Source organism: Ochlerotatus camptorhynchus, unplaced genomic scaffold (genome assembly GCF_037179485.1).
Source record: "Ochlerotatus camptorhynchus isolate MF236.1 unplaced genomic scaffold, CSIRO-AGI_Acam_v1.1 ptg000284l, whole genome shotgun sequence".
NCBI lineage: Eukaryota > Metazoa > Arthropoda > Insecta > Diptera > Culicidae > Ochlerotatus > Ochlerotatus camptorhynchus.
In genome coordinates, this window is record NW_027040773.1 from 10,160,214 (window position 1) to 10,175,874 (window position 15,661).

Genomic DNA, 15,661 nt, shown 5'->3' on the forward strand with positions numbered 1-15,661 from the left:
TAAGATATCCACAAAACCAACAAAAAGACCGAGATTGTAAAGCGATAGGTATACTTAATTATTTTAGTAAGAATAAGAAGATGCTAAGAAGCAAAGCAAACATGATAGGTAGAACAAGTGTGTGTGAGAAAATCCTCCTCAATATATATTTAGAATAAACACTGCAATTCCTTTCAAATTTACCGAATTTTAACAATACAATTTTCAGGGCTAAATTTAAAATGTTGGAAATTTTTAACAAGCCTCATTTTGAATATTTTTCTCAGTTCCATATTGATGAAAATAATGCAATTTTGTTTTTTTTTTTAATTCCAGGATTTCGAAGGTTTGCATAAGTCACAAAACTAAAAAAAAATCACTCTCAAAACCATTGAAGCATTTTAAATCTTGGAAATTTTCTGAATTCCCTTTTTTATAACGATTTATGTGAGTACAAAATACCGAGTGTTGAAATATTCTCTTGCTCCGAAATCTCCAAGAATTTTTACTAGACCTCTTTTGTATCAAATTCAAGATTTGCTAAACAATTTCTTAATTCAAAATCGCACTGTTTACAAATCAGTCTAATGACCCATTCAGTAGGCTTACACGCTGGACTGACAAAGTCGAACGCACACTTTTTATAAAGATTTTTTTTTCATATCATGCGACCCATTTAGTTGAATATGCTATCAGCATTAAAAATGCTTCCTGTAGTTTTGAAATTGAAGTTTGTTCTTTTTTTCAAAAAATCACACCGAACATGAGAGCATGAGAGCACATTTTTCATTAGCACAAGCTCATAGCTTTAGCTCATTAAACGTCTCTTTATTTTTGACGTACAAACATACAAATGCATGTGTTTACTTGCCTGTGCGTTGTGCTATCCCTGCTTGGAGGTCCAGATGATTCCGATAACTGTTTCAGGATATTTGTATTCAAATTAATTTCTGCACACACGCCCCAAGTAACAATTCTAGAGCTACTTGATTTTATTTGAATTTTATAAAGGTTTTATTGCAGTAATAACAATTTCCAATGAAAAATATATGCTATCTATCAAACCCTAATAAATCATATTATAAAACAAACTGATGCTAGTGCTATTTGGATTTATGAAAAGTTTTATGGTTGCTTTATAGTGTCTGATAAGGCCAATTTTAATTGCTCTCATTAAACCCAACAAGCAATCCCAATGTTAATTTATAAGCAGCCGCAATACAACTATTTGGCTATGAAAAATCAATTTTAAAACAGTGACAAGTACTCAATTCCAACTTTCCAAAATTGTAAACAACCAGTGCCACTAAAAACTTTCTCCACCATGGTTTCATGAAAAATAATCAATGTACAGAAGAATTTTATCAACATTGTAAACATGAGCTCGCTTCTGTAAAACAAAGTGCTTCAGTCGAAACCTTCCGCAAGTAGCTCCAGCCAAGAAACAAGTTCCTGTGTTTTCTGCAGATGTCACGGAAGCAGCTCTAGAGAGTCTACCACCCCACCGTTTCGAACCATCGTGCAGGAAGCTGCTGAAACTACTTTCGCAATGCTGGCCTGACGATGAAGAAGATTAAACTTTCGCCAAATTGCGAATCTAAACAGTCCATTTTGCATTGAAGGAGCTATCGGACGTTTTGTCTTATTTTTCTTCTTCTTTGGTGCGAGCCAATTGGCAACCCAGTGGAGGGCTAGTCTGTCTGACTGCCCCGTAAATATTATTGAAAAAGCCATCAGAGAACATTATTGAAAAATATAAGGTTTATAGTGAATTTGAAACTGTATTGGCTCGACCAAGTAGATTCATTGCTGGCATGATTAAGAGAAATTGGATTTACTGTCGAAACCACCATTGCTTTCCGTTATTACTGCCAACAACTCAATCGTCATATTGGAGTTATATAAATTTTTAGACTTGACAAAAATATTCAAGGATTTTCGGTAAAATAATAGATAAATTGTAGGTCTGACACTAATTTTGGTGTGCTTACATATTCTTTAATGTGGTAAGATTGATGGTCTTGGAAATTAAGATTAACCATTTGAATTCAATTTGGTTTCAATTCACTTTTTTTTCCTTTAAATCTGCAATATTTTGGTAGCGCATTGATTTTAGGGCCCTATCATCCCAATTTGTTCCTATCATCCTAATTTGTCACCATCATCAAACAAAATCAAATGCACAACGATCTTGACACCAACACCAGAACTTTTTGTTACGTTGAAAGATTTCCAAATAAAAAAAAACAGTCTGGCTCACTGTTGTTTGCAGAACAGAACATCAACAAGCTAATTTATGGAAAATGCCGTAAAATAAAAAAAAATCAAATTGAATTTATAGTTGATTTTCAGCAGAGCGTAATAAAACTGCATGCATCTAAAATTACTCTTAACACTCCGAATACGATGGCTCCGAAAAGTGTGTAACGGCAAGTTTGCAATGGCATAATTTAACCATTTCTAGATAAATTTTAAAAATTATGGTATTTCTAGAATTTCTAGGGTCTGTAGATTATTTTACACGTAAAAAAATAGGGTCGTCTACTTTTTTTTTAAGCGAAAAGAGTCGTTACACGTTTTTTTAAAGATGTGTTTATGGGTTTTGCAAGTGGCTTTAGGGCTATAATTTTGATTAATGGGCACAATTGTTCATAATTAGTCAGAATACAGTCATGGTTCCTACTTCTGGATACAACGGAAAAGTCCTCCGGAAGATTCGAAAGATCAGTAAAAGTGGTCCATCCACAAAACTGATCCTAGAGCTCCGCAGTATTGGTTTTTTTTGTAAACACGTGGAACGTGATATAAGAAATAATTTTGGATCGTGACATAAACATGGACCGGATGGCTATGGAACCATCATTCGGAAGATTCGGAGCATCCGTAAAAGTAGTAAATCTATGAAACTGATCTTAGAGCTCCGCGGATTTTTCGAAAACACTTGGAACTGTGATATAAGATAGAATTTAGGATAGTGACATAAACATGAATCCGGATGGCCAAGGGACCATTCTCTAGAAGATCCGGAACATCCGTAAAACTGGTCAATCCATGAAACTGATCCTAGACCGCGGGCTCCGCGGTTTTTTCGAAAACATTTGGATCTGTGATATAGGAATGAATTTGGGGTTGTGACAGAAACATGGACCCAGATGACTGTGGGACCGTCCCTCGAGAGATCCGGAACATCCATAAGAGGGCTAATTCCATGAAACTGATACTAGACCGTGTTTTTTCATCGTCTTCTGAAATGTTTATATATTTTCCTCTAGCAACACATACGTGAGGGCTAGATCTCCACACCTCCAAGTTGCACGAATACAAATGCATATCTAAATGTGCACTAGACTGATGCAAAATTTGAAATGTTCGCTGCACAGTGCTTAAACGGTTCCAAATTGGGTCCTGCTTAGCCTCCCAAAATTTGAACTACTTTAGTAAGAAACTGACTTGGCACAAACCATTTCAAGTTTATATGGGAATTACTATGGGAAAACTTATGTTTTTGTTCATGTCTATCTAAAAATTCACCACATCTCTATGCTTTTAAAAATGATAGCAATAATTGTAGCAAATTTTTTCAGCTACAACTTTGTTGAAGAACACTTTTCAATCAAATGTAAGGAACAAAAGTTAGTAATGATTCAAGTCACTGATGTCTTATGATTATGCTCATTCAACTGTTCAGCAAGCAACATTGGTGTTTCTGGTGCGAAGAATAGAGCACAAATGTCATGGCTACTATGTCACACTGCAGAATACAGTGTTGCCTACAGAACAGCTGCTTGATCATGTCATAAGATTATCAATCTCTTAAACAATTAATAAAAATTTAATTTGACATTTGGCTGAAAAACAAAATTCTGCAAAGTTGTAGCTTATAAAATTTCCCGTAAAAATAGTTATAGAAATTTTTGAAAAAGCAATATGGAAAATGGGTAGAAGACAATGAACAAAAAGTTTGGTTTTCCCATAGAAATTTCCATATAAACTTCGAATAGTTTGTGCCAAGTCTGTTTCTTACCAAATGAGTTTAAATTTTGGGAGGCTAATCAGGACCTGATTTGAAACCGTTTGAGCACTGTGGAGCGAAAATGTCAAACTTTGCATCAGTCTAATGTGCACGGACACACATACGCAGTTAAATTTAGCTGGTTCAATTCAAGATTTTTGGCTAAGCTTCAGGCATTTTGAAATCCTCAGCTGATGCTGAACATTTTGTATACAAAAATTTAGAGGAATTTCGTATAAATAAGATTGTTGATTCGCTGATGCCCATAGCCGTCCAGCCATTATGTCACGAATCCATTTCATTCTTGTAACACAGTTGCTAATATTTTTGAAAAAAAACTGTGCAGCTCTAGGATCAGTTTCATGGATTTACCAATTTTACGGATGTTCAGGACCTTTCAGAGGACGATCCCATCCCATGGGATTCATTTTTAAATCATGACCAAAAATTCTTTCTTATATCGATGGATTGACCATTTTACGGATGTTCCAGATTTTCAAAAAAACCGTGGAGCTCTAGGATCAGTTTTATGGATTGACCATTTTTAAGGATTTTCCAGATCTTCCAGAGGTCCGATGGCCTTCTAGGTACATGTTTAAGTTACAACCCCCAATTAATTTATATATGACATTGAAGTATTTTAGAAAAACCGCAGAGCTCCAGCATAAGTTTCATAGATTGATTACTTTTACGGATGTTCCGGATTTTTCAGAGGACGGTCCGATGGCAATCTGGTCCATGTTTGTGTCACGATCCCAAATTCATTCTATCATCACAGTTCCTAGTGTTTTTCAAAAACTGCGCAGCTCTAGGATCAGTTTCATAAAATGACCACTTTAAAGAATGTTCTGGATCTTCCGGAGGACGGTCCCATGGCCATCCAGATCCATGTTTATGTCACGACCCACATTCTTTCTTATACCACAGTTCCTAATGCTTTCGAAAAAAAATATGGAGCTCTAGGCTCAGGTTCGTGGATTGACCACTTTCGAGGACTGTTTCGTTGTCTTCTGGATCCATATGTAGGAACCATGACTGTATTCTGGCTAATTATGAACATTTGTGTCCAATAATCTAAATTATAGATATTAGGCCACTTGCAAAACCCACAAACACACCTTAAAAAAACGTGTAACGACTCTTTTCACTTTTAAAAAAGTAGACAACAAAACAGGATTTTCAATCTTTTTACGATCAAAATAATCTACAGACCCTAGGAATTTTAGAGGTACCACACTTTTTGAAATTCAAGTAGAAATGGCTAAGTTATGCCATTGCAAACTTGCCGTTACACGCTTTTCAGAGGCTTCGTAGTCGGCGTAAAAAAAAATTACCCACAGTATTAGGAGTGTTTTGAGGTTTTGAGAACCTTTTGTATAGTATGGAGATGAAGAAACACTTTGGAGTTTAAAAACTGCTTGATTGTTATTCTCAAGCAAGCTCTAAAAACCTTATTAAGAGAGGCCCCCGAATATTTCAGTGCCACTGTCTTGCGTTCTCCAAACTCCATTTGACATGCTGAAAACGTACTCTTAACATTATCCGGGATTCTTCCTGGGACTTCTCGGGAGGATTCTCTATTAGGTCCTATCCCAAGCCACATTTTAAGTTGTATGCAGCACTACACTACTCTGACTGCAGATAGCCTAGTCAGTTAAGGCAAGTTTTTACCAAGAGGTGGTCGGTTAAATTCCGGTCCAACCTAGAAAATCTTTCGGTTTGAAAAATTGTTTGGACTTCCCTGGAAAAGGAGTATCATTGTGCTTGCTCCACAATAAACAAATGCAATCATTGGTTAACAAAGAAAGCTCTCAATTGATAGTTGTGGAAGTGTTTCATAGTACACTATGTTGAGAGCCAGCCAAACGCTCGCGTAACAAGCGTAAAAGCCAATTACAAGAAGTAGAAGGAGAACTACAAGAGCATTTCCGAATGTAGCCAGTTTGTCTCTAGGCTTGACATTGTACTTCCGATTTCCCATGTGATTTGAGGTGTCGCATGGTGGGGTTTGACCCTAGTCATAAACTAACCACTTCCTCGGGGGTATCCGAAACATGTCCAGATGTCGCCAATGTGGGTGGTTATATATTTGTGCAGCAAATGAATGATGGTAAACATGGTACATAATTCTCCCTGAATCAGCTTCAGCACTGATACGGGGACAGGAATTTTATGATTTTAACTGGTTGTGGATGGAAACATCAAACCGAGAAAATTGTAAAAGCTCGATAAAAACAAAATGTATCCCAAATCACAGCTACACATAATTGGTGAATCGATTGCCAGCATGGTCATCTATTAAACAATAAAATAAAATCAAATGAAATTTCCAACACTTGAAACGTAGCCCGGTAAAAACAGTTACCCACAGTGATGGCAGCGCGAGTGGAAATTAATTTAATTATTCAAGCAATGTAAACCAAAATCCAATCATAGCGTGTTGCATAGTTGTCCTGTGGAATAGCTTCCATTTATGACACGAATCGTGGCAAACTGGCTGCTGGCGCAGTGTTTGTATGTAGTTTCTCCGTCTGTGTGCAATGGTAATGATAATGATCCCGGTGGGAACTGTGGAGCTGATGTAAGTGCAACGCTGCCTGCTCAACGTGCATATGCAGAAGATCACACAAACTCGACACATACACACATACATTTATATTAACACATCCACACGTAGGGAATCGTTTCCGCATTTGTGCAGTTATTTTTCTATCACTATAACCGCTTTTTGGAATGAGGCTCGTAAAGGCAACTTTTGTGCCATGTATCATATAACGCTCACTATGGTTCGGTTATAAACGAGACTTCGAATTGCTTCGCAAGTTGGTCGACAAACCCTAGAAAGTGCAATAGCAGAATGCAGCTCTGCCATCACAGGCTCCGCATTTTATTGCAATTTTAAAATAAAAATAACTGCTTCCTTGTGAGCGCGTGGAGCCGCACACGAGTTTATGGGTGTCTTTCCACTTTGTTCCCATTATCTAGCCGTTTTGTGTGCATTGTGCAAACAACGTGAGTGTTCCCCCACTTGCCCCTATGAAGACCTAACCTGGGTCGTGCCTTTGTATGAGCATTTCATTCTGAACGGATCGGGAAGATGTTCCCACGTCGGGTTCGTTAGCGATTTGTCATCCATTTATGGGACAATAATCGACGGCACAATTAAAATGGCGCCTCTTCCGTAGTTTGTACTTGGAAATAAGGTCAACTCAGTGTGCTCAGTTCCTATGGCTGGACACATAAATTAACTTAATTAAATTGCTAAACAGCAACACTGCTCCGCACTTCCCTATGAGCACATAAATTTATATCAGTTCATTCTATTGTAATCAAAGGAATGTGTTTAATCGAAATGCACATCCGAAGGTCTTGTGGTGACATATTTGTGATAACCTCTTCCGTAGCACGGATGGAAACATGGACAACTTTCAACCTTAGCCTGTGACATTTCAATAAAATCGGATTTCCGCGCAATGGTGAGCTTCGCATGGTAACAGTGAAACAATTTGCAAACGCAGTGGAATGAGATGAAATGGCATATTTTTGCCGCAAAACGAAATGCTGTGAGCAGTTATCATCATCAGCTAGGTATCTACTGTCACTTTCAATCACGTTTGCCTCCCGCGCATAGCATCAGAAGCTTGATTTTGGAAAACATAGCAGGGTTAAAATATGAAAAAAAAAAAATTAAAGGGTTGTGTCCTAGACACGACCGCAGTATGACGTAGAACCACACAAAATTGATGTTTTTCATGCATTTTTGACTGTTATACTTTACCTTAAAATTTTCAAGTATTTCGGTTATGGTTGACTCATAACAATTTACACATTTTTCTTGACAAATATCCATGTGAAATTTGACATGATTTTCATTTGACCACACATAAACAGAATCCACTCAGAAGTACACACAAAGATGAATACTAACATGAAACTGTCGGAAGAAAAACTTTCTATTTTAGTGTCCTCTTTCACGGTTCCTTTCATCCAATGAATACCCCCCGTATTCAAGGTAATTTTGTGGTTTTGCTGACCCTTTGGTAGATATGAAATCTCGCCTAACTTTTCAAAAGGTCCTATCTAACATTTCACTCTTTTCGAGAAAAACGAGGTTGAAGATTGACAAAATCTTTTTTGATACTATTTTAAACCAAATCAACTTTTGACATTTTTAAGACCTATAATAGTGAAATGCGATAGTAAAATTGTAATTGAAATTATAATCTACCCGTTTCATACTTTTTTTTCTATGAAAACGTGAAAAATGTTACAGAGGACATTTTGCTCTTGTCAGGTGTACATTGGACATGTTATATAGGACGTTTTGTTATAATCACAGGTCATTTATGTTTTCAACATTATTTGTTTGTTTTTAAGCATTATGAGTGCATAATTTAAGTTATACGAGTTAAACGAACAATATGAGTATTGGACAATGCATCAACTTTTTTTTTAATCGCAACACTGCCCACAGATTGTTTTTGTCGATCGTTGGTGGTCGCGTGAGCTGCTTTTTATTTGATAACAGTGTTATTTTAGGGGCTGTTCACTAACTATGTAGACAGCTTTTCGGTATGCTTGACCCCCCCCCCCCTCTCCCCATGCGTAGACAATTGTCCATATAAAAAATTTAAAATTTGTATGGGCCGTGGATAATTGTCATTGATAATTGGTTAGGAGAGGTTGTTGAGGGGTGGGGAGATTGTTGTGAAGGGGAGGGGGAGAGGTTGTTGTGAAAGGAGGAGGGGGTTTACATCATTACATTTCTTCATTGTGGTCACGCCGTGATCCACCTTTAGCCGCTGATTTGGTCCTACTTACTGCAAGACCAAGTGCCACGCCGTCCGAAGCGACAATGAGCAAACGCATGACAGCAGCGCTGTCCTTTTCCGGTTCAGAACCTGATAGGATTTCCCGCAGTTTTTTATGAATGGGGCGGAGCAGAAAGTTTCTTTTTTGCAGAATATGTAAAATAGGATGGACTTTGGATGTTAATATAATTGCATATATAGAGGCACCAGATATGTTTAACAGTCAGTTGTTGGTAATTCATCGAGTGTATGTCTCCTATTAAGCAATATTTTTTTTTTTGAAAATGTTGGCTCTGCATGTATAAAATTAATTGTTTATACATTATTAGGGTTTGCTTAAAATTTATTTCCCGAAAAAAAATGATGAGAGCAGCGCTGATTTATATCTTTTCAGGTTCAAGCAGAATGATGTGTAACCAAGTGGTATTCGTTTGTAATGACTGGGTTTGGGAAAAAGGCTAATTTCATGAAATCAGTGATAAAATTATCATTTGTACATTTTCAATAGTTTAATTACAGAAAAATTGGAAAAAATATTTATTTCAACAGGTTAGTAATGTAATATCCTATCGATTGGCGTATTTGGATTTTAATTTCATCTATAAATGACAAAGTTACAAGCGTTCAAAACCTAACACTCCTTCACCACACATATTTTTTGATTTGCACCCCAGCATAGTCGACAAAGACGTAGTTCTACGTCAAAACTACCGATGATAAACAACAACAAGAAGGGTTCCAATTAATTGCTCCCATTTTGAAAAAACAACTCCACACAAAATACAATCTTTTTTTAACATGCCTCGAACATGTTCATTCAACTTGTAATGTTGAATGTTTACCGTGTTGATTGAATTTATCGTACCGTCGTTAAAAGTTCATATTAATTGATCAGAAATCGATTTCGGAAAATGACACCTGTCCATATGACAATCACTCGACCATACAGTAACCGAATGACATCACTCATCATGGCCGATTAAACCCGCTCAAATTTGAGTTCCGTTCACACAAATTCACAAAAACGTAGGCTATAGACTGAGTAAAATTTTCCTCAATTTCCATGGAAAAACTATTAAAATATGAGGTAAATCAAGAGAAGTTTCACTCAGTTTATTAGTATACTCCTAGACTGAGTAAAATTTTCGAAGGTTTTTGAGGATAAGTGAGGAAAATTTAACTCAGTCTGTGAATGGCCTACGTTTTTGTGATTTTGAGTGAAAAACCATTCAGTTTTGAGTCGATCTCGCCTTGCATGTAGTTTCGTGATGGTTCGTCTACCGGTCTACCCGATAAATGCCGTACCCATTATGCAGTGCAATGAAATGTATGAGCTCTCATATGATTATGCTATACACTGTTAAATTCGTGTTGCTACTCATTAAGTTTGCATTTTACAAGACAATTCCATTTCAATCGCGGTTCGACACATCAACTCGTCAGCACATGATAATGGTGGAACTTCTGCTGCTACCACTGCACCACTTTATTTAATAATGAAAATTAGATCTCCGCCTCTAATGACAATGGCACGTCCGGTGGATAGCAGCAGTAGCACGACCACCGGTTCAACAGCTGATGCAACGATGCTCCTGACATTTCAGTTTCAGTTCAGGTGCACCACCCAAATGTTGATTCAATCACCGCCATCGTCGTTTTGGTCGTTTGCACCTCGACCGTCACATCCACGGTGGAGTGAGATGTTTCATGTGTTGGCGAAGTTATAGCCGGAGATGGTTTAATTAATTTAATTTTATCTGAGAAGCCTTTCGGCTTGAAATTGATGATTTGTGAGATGATAGTGTTGTACTGAGCAATGGGATGATTTGTGTTTGAAAACTTAGGAAGTGATTCGAACGAAAGGGAACCAAAAATAAACCAATGTGTCCTCTAATTACATGCATCCTCAACTACTTACTGCAGGCATAAGTTGATCAGTGCTTCGAACTCTGGTCACCTTATTTTTATAGATAATCTTCTTCACACATCTCTCCACTGTCTGGTTAAATTTCATAAACACTGCGTACGCGATATAGATTATAAACAGCACTAGCGCCTCCCACCACTCGATCGAGTTATCACGAAAAAAATAGATTAACGTAAGCAAACTAACACTGTAGAACGTACAATCGCGAAATAACGGCCACCAGGTCAGTGTTAGTAGGGTTTTGGAGAACAACGCACACATACCGATAACGAACAGGATGTTGAACACGGCGGAACCGACAATCGTACCGATACCGACATCGTCGAACGAAACGAACACACCGATCACGCTGGTGAACAGTTCCGGGGCACTGCCCCCGGCCGCCATGAAGGTCGCACCGGCCACATCGTCCGTAATGCCCAGTTTCTCAATGATCACGTCTAAAGAAGGCACAAAGAACTCGTCGCATACAATTGCCAGTGCGACAAACATATATATTACGCCAAGAATGTGTAATACAACAGCACCATTACGACGTTGTTCTAGCGTGAATAAGTCTTCGGGAAACAGGGGGTCCTTGTGCGTTGGTATTGATGTGTTGGTACCTAGCGGGGCGAAAGTTGAATAAAAATATCAGAATTTAGTTTGTTAGTAAGCGTTTAATGTACAGAAAATAGATAATAATAGTGTATGATACGAGAAAGGCAATCTTTGGAACCTGTTCTGTGTGGATAAGGAATCTGGCTTTTTGGAGCAACAATTAAGCAATTTTATTTTATTGGCATTATCTAAAGTAACGCAATCTGGGTAGAAATTGCACATTTCAGCATATGTCTACAAATGTTTAAGACGGTTAGAGATGGCATTTAAATCAGTACTTTTGACGTCCATATCCTTAGCATTTTCTTTTTATAATGCCAAACCAAGTGATTAAGTATAAAATTAAAAGTTTCTATTTAAGGAAATATAGCATAATAAAAAAAAAAGCACGGTGCATACTTGGATTTTTATTAAAACAGAAATGTTTTACCATATTTGACTTTTTTGTGGTCCTAAGACTAGACCTAAACGATCTTTATTTCTTGTATTTGTGTGGTTTACATGTAGGAATTATCAAGTGACACAGATGCGTCATTTAACTTTCATCCATTTAAAATTTTTAATTATTATTTAAAGTTCCTAGTCCTATCAGGCTTGTTTTAGAAAGTGGCCTCCTTGGTGAGATTGGAAAAAGGAGACTACTTAAAATTACTATGTACAACTTACAACTAAACTAATCTACTATGTACACCTAACCTACTATATACAAATTGCTTATAAATTTGTTTCTAATTTCGTTATTTTTCAACCTTTTCTGGGAATGTCCGTCTCTTGGTGGAGGTCCGTTATTCAAATGTAGAAAGGACGATCGAGGATCATCCTTAAGACTCTGTTCTGAGCCACCTAGATCTTGTTCTTGTGAGTCTGAGCACATGATTCCCACACCGTGAATGATCGCAGGTGCTAATTTGTTTTCTGACAGCCAGTTTGTTTACCCTTGAGAGGCGGAATATGCGGAAGATCAACGGATACAGACACCTAACCAAGGCGGAATATTTGACTACGGTTTTTTCTACATGCGAACGATATAGTAGCTTTTCGTCAAACATCCCGAGATAGGTTACATCGGCGGACCACTCAACGCTTGTTTCACACATGATTACAGTACAAGAGGGAGCCGGTTTTAGTTTGGGCGATTGCCGATGGAGGAATTGTTTGTGATGTTTGTGTTTTGGAGGCATTGATTTTGAATTTCCACATGGTGACATAAACAGCAAAGGTGTCAAGGCATCGTTGGAGCTTGTCTGTTATTTCGCGAGGCATCCTACCCTTGGTGGCTAATGCGGTATCATCTGCAAACAGGAAGAATACGCAACCGTCTCCGAGGTTCAACACATCAATGTCGGAAGTGTAGATGCTGTAAAGCAAAGAGCCCAACAGACTTCGGGAACACCTGCTGGGATGAAGAACGTGTTTGAAAGGCAGCCATTCAACGATTTCAACGAATAGTGTTGTGAGGTCCTGAGTTAAAATGCAGACATTCTTGTGCCCTAACACGTCACGTTTTTTAGGAACCGCCTTCTTTATGGATTTTGGTATATTAGCAGGTTTGCACTCATCTCCCCACTCTTTGGAATCAAGTTCTGCACTCTGCCTCGCATCCGCACTTCTATCATAAAGGCTCTTCGTGTGGACGTGGAATCGTCAACTGGAAATTGGAAATCACTGTTTACTGCCCTCGGCAGCATGCCGCCAACAACGGATTAGCAAGCAAATTCAAGAACGATCTGACCGCCACCACCCGTACTATCTCCCGATTCATCGTTGGGGGCGACCTGAATGCCTCCCATGAAGCTTGGCGAAACTACCAGCAGAACCGGAACGGATGTCTTTTGTTCGACCACGCTCAACATGGACTGTACACTATGCGGTGGGAAATCCCTCCACCTTGGACTTTTCCTGTCGAACATCTGACTATCCAAGCCGGAGGTGCACAACGATCTCAGTTCCAACCACCAGTGGTGGCTGAAGTCGGCATCAACGTGGCTCCTGGTCCAAGCCTGCACAAAGACTACCACCACGTAAACTGAGTGCAGTTTGGACGTGTGAATGACAGAGGCATCGACGAAGATCCGCTGCTTGACACCGTAGATGACATCGACCGGGCATTGGAAGGACTCCAACATGCCATATCCGTGACTGACGAACCATGTGTTCAACAAGTTCCTGTGAGTGGTAAGTTTGTTACTGATTCGTTTGAGAAATGTTCGTAAACGCCAGTTTCAGAGGACTGGAGATCAGGACAAAAAAAAACGTGAAATGGCCGATCTGAACAAGCAGATTGCTTCCAGAATGGACTCACTCCGAAATTAATGTTTCGGGTGTGGTGTCCAGGATCTGGACGACCGCTCCAGACCGTTCTGGAAGGTAGCCAAGGTCTTAAAAACTCATCCCAAACCCGTTCCACCTCTCAGAGTCGAAAATGACGACGATCGGCTTTTAATCATCCCATAGGAGAAAGCAAATGCAATCGGCGAGCATGTCGCTTCATCGCATTTGCTTGGCTCGACTATCCAAAGTCCGCTTGAAGATCAGGTTGCGCAATGCGTTCAACACGTATATGCCTCCCCTTGTGTTGTGCCTCCGGCAGATAAGATTACAGTACAACAAATTTGTTCAGCGATGAAATGTACCATGAAGGCTCCCGGGTTTGATGATCATATTCAACATCTTGAAGAGACTCGTATGATAGTGCAGTCTCTTTTGGCTGCTATCTTCAACAGATACTTGAAAGGTAGCAACAATTATACCAATCCGTAAAACCGGTAAGGATCCAACATTGCCTTCAAGCTACAGACCAATCAGCTTTGTAACTTAAACTTTCCTTTGCATCGTGTTAAAATCATCCATAACTACCTCCAGCAAAGGTCGTCAGACCCGTTTTCCATCCCAGCAGGTGTTCCGCAAGGAAGTCTGTTGGGCCCTTTGCTTTTCAATATCTACACTTCCCACATTCCTCCCGTTGGAGGCGGTTGCGTGTTTTTCCTGTTCGCAGATGATACCGCAATAGCCGTCAAAGGAAGGATGCATCGCGAAATAACGAACAAATTTCAACGATGCCTTAACGCCTTTGCTGATTATGCCACCACGTGGAAAATCAAAATCAATGCCTTCAAAACTCAAGCAATCATGTTCCTCCACTAGGAAATCCCCCAAACTAGAATCGGCTCCATCTTGTACTGTAATCACAAGGGTTGACTGGTCTGCCGAAGTAACCTATCTCGGGATGTTGTTCGATGAAAAGCTCCCTTTTCGTTCGCATGTAGAGAAAACTGTAGTCAAGTGTTCTGCCTGCGTTAGGTGTCTGTATCCGCTGACTTGACTACAAACAAATCATGGCACCTGCGATCCTCTACGCAGCTTTGGCGTGGGAATGATGTGCACAGACTCACAGGAAAAAAATCCAGGTCACTCAGTATAGAGTGCTGAGGATGGTTCTTGATCGTCCCTTCGACACAAGAATTTTCGATCTTCATCTAGAGGCGAACATTCCAAAATTATATTTTAAAATTCATGACATAAAGACTAGGTTTGTGCAAAAATGCAATACATCAGAACATGTTCTGATAAGCAATTTGTATCTATTAGGTATGTTAGGTGTATATAGTAGTCGTAGGCTAGTTGTAGTTGTAAATAGTAATTATAAGTTGTCTTTTTTTCATTTTCAAACAAACCAATCCCACCAAGGTGGGAATGCTCCAAACAGGCCTGATAGAATTAAGAACTTCAACAATAATTATAAAAAATTCAAATTGTTTAAAGATGAAAAGACACATCTGTGTCACTTGTGATTTCAAATATGTTAACCACACAAATACAGGAAATAAACATCATTAAAAGTCAAAGAAAATCTCCACACTCATTAGGACATCCCGGGAGATTCTTCTTGCTCCCGTGGATCACGCGTTAGTGTCTCTGCTTATGGGTTCACCCTCCGTTTTTACCCCTTCATACAGTGGTAAATGGAATACAACCAGATATCGTACTTGATCAAGTCATACGAGGTGGACAGTCCACTGTCTAATGGCTGTGCCCTGCAACAATGAGTGGTATCCTTTACATACATACATTAGCAGGATCGTGGTCGTAGGACTGAACCGAAAATAAGTTATCATCAAATGTTTGCACCCAAGATAATAACAAATATTTAAAGTTATAATTTCATAACTTGTTGTTAGTGGAATGCTCAAAACAGCAAAAAAGGTTATCTTCCATTTAATTCCACTTAATTCATTGTTGTATCCATGACAGATGGTGGTCGAGGTGGTCGATGAGTTCGTGTATTTGGGCTCACTGGTGACCGCCGAAAATGATACCAGCAGAGAAATTCAA

General features: G+C 38.8%; 1 protein-coding gene across 4 annotated transcripts in view; it reads right to left on the minus strand.

The window, feature by feature from the left end:
• Positions 1 to 11,317, minus strand: part of Nckx30C — a 218,522-nt gene extending 207,205 nt beyond the window's left edge. For 3 of the 4 annotated variants that reach the window (XM_065228198.1, XM_065228197.1, XM_065228196.1), the window contains exon 1: positions 10,721 to 11,317. In XM_065228198.1, coding sequence (XP_065084270.1) covers positions 10,721 to 11,221 — 501 coding nt within the window. In that variant the 5' untranslated portion in view covers positions 11,222 to 11,317. The remainder of the gene's footprint in view (positions 1 to 10,720) is intronic. The other variant, XM_065228199.1, reaches the window with a different exon arrangement.
• Between the last annotated feature and the right edge of the window lie 4,344 nt (positions 11,318 to 15,661).